Source organism: Pseudonaja textilis, chromosome 6 (genome assembly GCF_049901715.1).
Source record: "Pseudonaja textilis isolate UNSWEBS1 chromosome 6, rPseTex1.2, whole genome shotgun sequence".
Classification (NCBI taxonomy): Eukaryota; Metazoa; Chordata; class Lepidosauria; order Squamata; family Elapidae; genus Pseudonaja; species Pseudonaja textilis.
In genome coordinates this window covers 47079285-47085284 of record NC_141995.1, presented here as the reverse complement: position 1 = coordinate 47085284, position 6000 = coordinate 47079285, and the positions used below count along the sequence as shown (strand labels likewise).

The window sequence follows — 6000 nt, the reverse complement described above, 5'->3', positions numbered from 1 at the left end:
AATGATCCTTCCACACTTGGCTAGAAATCATCAACTGCCCCCAGAATGTTATGGTTCAAAAAGATCTCTGACGTTGTCGCGCCAGTGAAACCATCATGAATTATAGCGAAACTCAGTGACCAGTGGTGGGATTCAAATTTTTTTACTACTGGTTCTATGGGCGTGGGTTGGTGGGCGTGGCAGGGGAAGGATACTGCAAAATCCCCATTCCCTCCCCACCCCGCTAACCTGCTTTCCACCTCCGTTCTCCTGTGCAAGGCAACCAAAGGAGACCCAGCCAATCAGCTGGGACTCAATAGGAGGCAGAGAACAGATGGCCAGTCAGAGGTGGCATTTGCCGGTTCTGCAAACTACTTCAAATTTCTGCTACTGGTTCTCCAGAACTGGTCAGAACCGGCTGAATACCCACCTCTGTCACAGTCCCTCAAAACCTGTTAGTAAGGTTGAAACACTATTTAATTCAACCAGGCTTATTATTCTGAGCATCTAGGAGCAAACCCATTCTACTCAACAGGCTTACTTCTCAGTAATCTTGCCTAAGACATGGTGTAAAAAATAATCTAAAATCCTAAAACCGCCAACAATCAGGTCACAAATTCAGGCATATGTTCAATGCCTTCAGTTCCAAAAATGGCTTCATTCAACTATCAAAGGTTTGTGAAGGCCAAGCTTTATATGCACTTCCAACTCCGTTGTTCCTTCCTGACAACACAACTTACTTCTTTGGCAAGGCAGGCAACTTAGGAAGGAGAAGACTGGACTCGTCTTCAGCATTATAAAACGAAGTGAGAACGCTGAAATGAAAGAACGATACTTGGATTTAATGCCTGGAAGATCCTGGTGAAAATAAAACTACGTGTCAGAACCTACTTCCCAACACGATTCTCTTTTGGGGGATGTGAAAGTTACAAATCCCAGAAGAGGCCACTTTGAAGGCTGATTTCAAAAGAATTAGTAAAAATATCGGATCTAAATTATTATGCAAATTTCAACTGAATTGTTGTGATGAGATCCCTGGCTTCCCCGGTTATCTCTCCAGATTTCAGCTCAGAGGAAAGGGAACCAGTTCCAGGCACATCTGGAAGGGAGTTAGTCATTGGCTCCCAGAAGCCATCTTAGAGGGATTTGGCTCCAGCACAGCTGTAGCAGGACATCCCTAAGGCTTCAGGTGGCGAAACCATGCAGCTGCATCCAGTCAGTGAAGAGGAGGAGGAAGTGCCTTCTGTTCTTGATCCAAGAACATACAGGGCAGAGAAAAGGCCGGCACAGAGAAGGTCAGCCCGATTACACGCAAGGAGGCAGCCTCAGCCCTCTTGATGGGCTGCACCGGAAGCTGGTTATTAAGCACAGAAGACACATGGAGGCCATGCTGAGAACGACATGTTCATTTCCTAGCTGTGTGTTTTCTGATCATTGTGATTCCTGCCTCACTTTGGATTGTCCCCCTGCCTTGACTTTGGATCGTGCCTTGTGAACTCTGGACTTTTCTTGCCTCGTGAACCCTCTTATGTTGTGGATTTAATTTTTCCTGGTGAGGGTTATCTTGTCTGGGAAACTTTCAAGTGCCTGGTGGACTCATTGGCCATTGCAATGTAGACTAGCATCGGTCTGCTCACTAACTGGACTTAACTGGGACGTTTCTGGGTTTTTGGTGAAGGGAATTGTGTGCAGGGATGCGCTTCAAAACTTTCAGCAACCAGTTCTCTGCCTGGTTGCTGGGTGGGCGTGGCCATGGTAGGTGTGGCCTAGTCAGCCTCCTGTACCCTGGGGGGGGGGACTTTTTCCCTCCCCTGACTCCTGAGGCTTTTGTCGAGCCTCCAGGAGGGCAAAAACAGCCTCCCTGGGCTCCAGAGGCCCTATGGAGACCGAAAATGGGTGTGTGGGGACTCCTGGAAGGGACAGGGTGGGGTGGGAGGGGCCAGTCAGGGGTGGGATTTGCTGATTCGCCAAACTGCGCACAATCTTAGTTAGAGGATTGCCCAAATCCATCCCAGCCCGCCCCTGGTTGTGGGGGAACATGCATAAAACCATTAAACCAGAGTTATCTGTGTGTGTGAGAGAGAGAGAGAAAGGACTGATCTTGAATTCCGACATACCTGTTTTCCTCCGTAACTTCCATCCAGTACATGAACGTGAGAGGAACGCTGACCGAAAAAGAATGCAAGCTCTCTGGTTTTTCCACATCACACAGAATAACTTTCTTCGTATCCGCAAGTCCAAAAGCCAGAACTGCAAAAGCAATGGGGGGGGGGGAGGCAGGGGAATTAAAACATCCTTTAAGATCTGGGATCAATGAGGACTAGAAACCAGAAGTACAGAGGAGAAAAAAGGAGAGGAAAGGAAGACTCGTTTGGTAATAAGACGCGTGGAAGGTTTTTGACGATATCCCTTTGAAAGAGAAAAAGTTTGTGGTTGATGTTCTCATCATAAACTCAATGGATAAAGTTCCAATTGCTCATAACCAACTTTTAGTAAATGTCCCACACACCACATCCAATATACTACGCTACCAGAAAGATGTCAACTCATAAAATATTCCTATGGTCTTTTTAGAGTTCCCAACAGAAAGGGAGGGGGAGCTCGCAAACCAAAACTGCATTCCATAAATAGTTTTCAAAGATAGTAACTAGGTGACTGAAGTTTCTGCCCTGCAAAATTCTAACTGGAGAGCATGATTGATGACTCTTGACTATGGATGTGTCCCATTGGAGAATATGAATTACGATACACCCGGAGGGTGGAGGGAAACCAGCGTCAAGGGTGACAATGAATGATGTGTCTCAGAGTCGGCTACACCCTTTTGAAGTTTTGGAAGTTTGGCTCACAGCTCATGATTTGAATGGGAGTGACTCCCGGAACCCTAATGGTACCGGGGGGAAATCCAGCCATCTTGAACGTATGAACCTTTAACATAAAGTGTTGTTTTGTCACACATTACTTTTGCCGTCTGGTCTCCAGGCGAGCGCGGATACTTCTTTGCCCGTGCTTTCATTTGGCGGCAAACTCCAAACTCGCTGAAAATTTGCCAGGCGGTGAAGCAAAACCTAGAAAGAGATGGAGAAATTAAATCAAGTCCAGGAGTGGGCTTCAAATTTTTTTAAGCAAGGGGCTCTCTGCCCTAATGACTGGCTGGGTGGACATGGTTAGGTGGTCATGTGACTGGGTGGGTGTGGCCAACTTGACGTCAATTCTTTGCCCTAATTACCTAAATAAAGTTATATACCAAAAAGTTGTTTTATTATTTCATGCATTTAATACTTAAATAAAAGACTGGGTGAAACCAGGCTTAACAGCAGTGACTGTAAGGGTCTTAGTGGAGTTTCTGGTGAGTTATGTGATTTTCATTATTTGGGAATTAATCCCCTTGGAGGTGAGTGGTTATGTTATCTGATTTTCTCAATGGCTCTCCCTTGCAAGCGCCAGTGGATTTTTTATCTAGCTTGCCACAGTTACCAGTTGTGAAATGCTCTTGGCAGAACGCCCAGAAGTTCAATTAAGCCTATGAAGAGCTTTCCCTGGCTGCTTGTCTTTCTGAGGTTATTGGGGGCTTTCCAAGCCCCGCACAGTCTTAGCTAGGGTCTTTTCCAAGCCCCACCAGCCCATCCCTGACCACGCCTATCTTTAGAAGAAAGGCGAAGTCTTCTAAAACTCCTGTTGCTCAAGGTTACTCCTATTTCCCATCACAGGGAGAGCTCTCCTGCGGAATCCAGAGCCTCGCCTGGTTTCTAAATCGTTTGAAAAGACAAGCAAATTGGAAATGAATTTGCACAAGCTCTTTCAACCAAGAACTTCTGGAACCAGGTAAGAATCATTCAGATCAGGGAAGGGGAACGATGGCCCTTGTGTGACTTGTGGACTTCAACTCCCAGAATTCCTGGAGCCAGCAGAGATGGCGAATGATGGCCCTTTTAAGACTTGTAGACTTCAACTTCCAGAATTTCATGCTGGCTTGGGAATTTGGGGAGTTGGAAGTCCACACATCATCAAAGGGCCACCGTTCCCCACCCCTGACCCAGACCAACAGTTTCACAATTGCAAAAGTCAACTCTTTGAGAAGATTGACAGCTGATCCCAAGTTTTATTGTTGTTTTTTGGAGTGCCCTACTGCAACTCCTGCACCCTGCTCTCCATTGGCCCACTTACCTCCCCTACTTTGTTTGCCAGGGCAATCAGATCCCTTTTAGGAGACCAGGCCATAAAAATGACCTCTTGAGGAAGCTGCTTCTCCCCGACTTGCCTGAAAGCTGGCATGGTGGGGGCATCAGTTCCTGTAAACCAATAGATATAAACCATGAATGAGGGTTAGCTCAGATGAATTGAATCTCAGCAACCGGAGGCACCCTCAACAGCGAGTGATTGAATGCCAAGATGCCAAATAGAGAGTAACGTACAAATAACCAACTCACAAAATGCCTTAAGGCACATAAATGAGTAAATTGACACTAACAATTAGAGAGCAAGAAGATAAACAATATTACAAAATTTGGGACTTACCGGTATTTTATCAATGGCTAGATAAGAAAATAGAGAAGTAAATGATGTTATGAAAAGGAATACAATAGGTAAGATAAGATGTAATGATACTATATACTTGAATATAATGAAATGAAGTGTATGTTCTCAGATTTGTTAAAACTTAGATTTGCTCGATAAGAACTATATAGATACCTGCGAAAACTTAAGAAAACATGTATGTATGTATGCATATATAAAACATGTGTGTGTGTGTGTGTGTGTGTGTGTATGTGTAGTTGTCTTATGTAATATGAATATATGTTTGGAAGGGGAGGACTGTTGCTACTATGATATCGCACGAAAGAAACGTACCAACCGACACGCTATATTTTGGAAGATGGTTTTATGTTGATGTTTTATGTTTGTGCTCGTTACTGTTTCTCTTTAACAAATAAAAATCCTTTACAAAAACAAAAACAAGATGCCTTAAGGCAACTAACACAACAGCTGGGACAGAAGTTACCCCTTATCACCCCGATAGTAAATCTTGCATAATCCTGTCACTGTCATCTCCTTTATACTCTAGTAAGAAAGAGACAGTGTATACGTGTATCAAGGAAGGATGAACATAAGATTGGTGAAATCACACTGCAGGCATCCGTTCCGTTTAAGGCAATGTTTCCAGCTACTGATTTGAAAGCAATCCCCTTTTCACACACACCTACAACAGACATGCACAGTTTGAAACTGACTGGGCTACAAGTTAGGTCCATGTTTGTAGAGTAGCTTGTGTAGAGAAGGGGGGAAGAAGAGTGGAGATTTGAATTGGTGCATCTATTTTAGTCCCACTGTAAGGTTTAAAGCACGGGGGAGGGAGGGAGGGAGGGGGAGAGATTAGAGATAGAGATGGAGATGGAGTTGGAGAGAGACAGAGAGAGATTATGATGATGATGGAGATAGATGATAGATGATAAGAAATAGGGAAAGAGACCAAGATGGAGACAGATGATAGAGATGGAGACAGTGAGATGGGACGCTCACAAATGCACAACACACACACACACATATATAAAGAGATGGAGACAGATGATAGAGGCACAGAGAGAGATCATATATATATATATATATATATATATATATATATATATATATATATATACACACACACACACACACACACACATATATATATATGTTTTATATATACATATATACATACATACATACATGTTTTCTTAAGTTTTCACAGGTATCTATATGTATGATATTCAGCTTTGTTCGGGTATTTTCCCACGTCATTATAGGTGTGCTTTTAAAGTTGTAACAACATTTCGGCAGAATCTCATCTGCCATCATCAGGCTTCTGTACTGTGTTCATCTGTGAGTCAGACTTTTACATACATATACATACATATATATACATACATATATATACATACATATATACATATATACACACACACACACACACACACACACACATGATGGAGATGGATGAATGAATGAAATGTGTCCACCCAGGAGTCACTCTCAAATTGGGAGTAA

At 43.5% G+C, this 6000-nt stretch overlaps 1 protein-coding gene across 6 annotated transcripts in view; it reads right to left on the bottom strand.

The window, feature by feature from the left end:
* ANAPC4 (anaphase promoting complex subunit 4) overlaps positions 1–6000 on the bottom strand; it is a 39111-nt gene that overhangs the window by 32301 nt on the left and 810 nt on the right. For all 6 annotated transcript variants that reach the window (XM_087936511.1, XM_087936514.1, XM_087936512.1 and 3 more), the window contains 4 exons: positions 4144–4268; positions 2939–3044; positions 2097–2229; positions 720–794 (listed from right to left, as the gene is read on the bottom strand). In XM_087936511.1, coding sequence (XP_087792637.1) covers positions 720–794; positions 2097–2229; positions 2939–3044; positions 4144–4251 — 422 coding nt within the window. In that variant the 5' untranslated portion in view covers positions 4252–4268. The remainder of the gene's footprint in view (positions 1–719; positions 795–2096; positions 2230–2938; positions 3045–4143; positions 4269–6000) is intronic.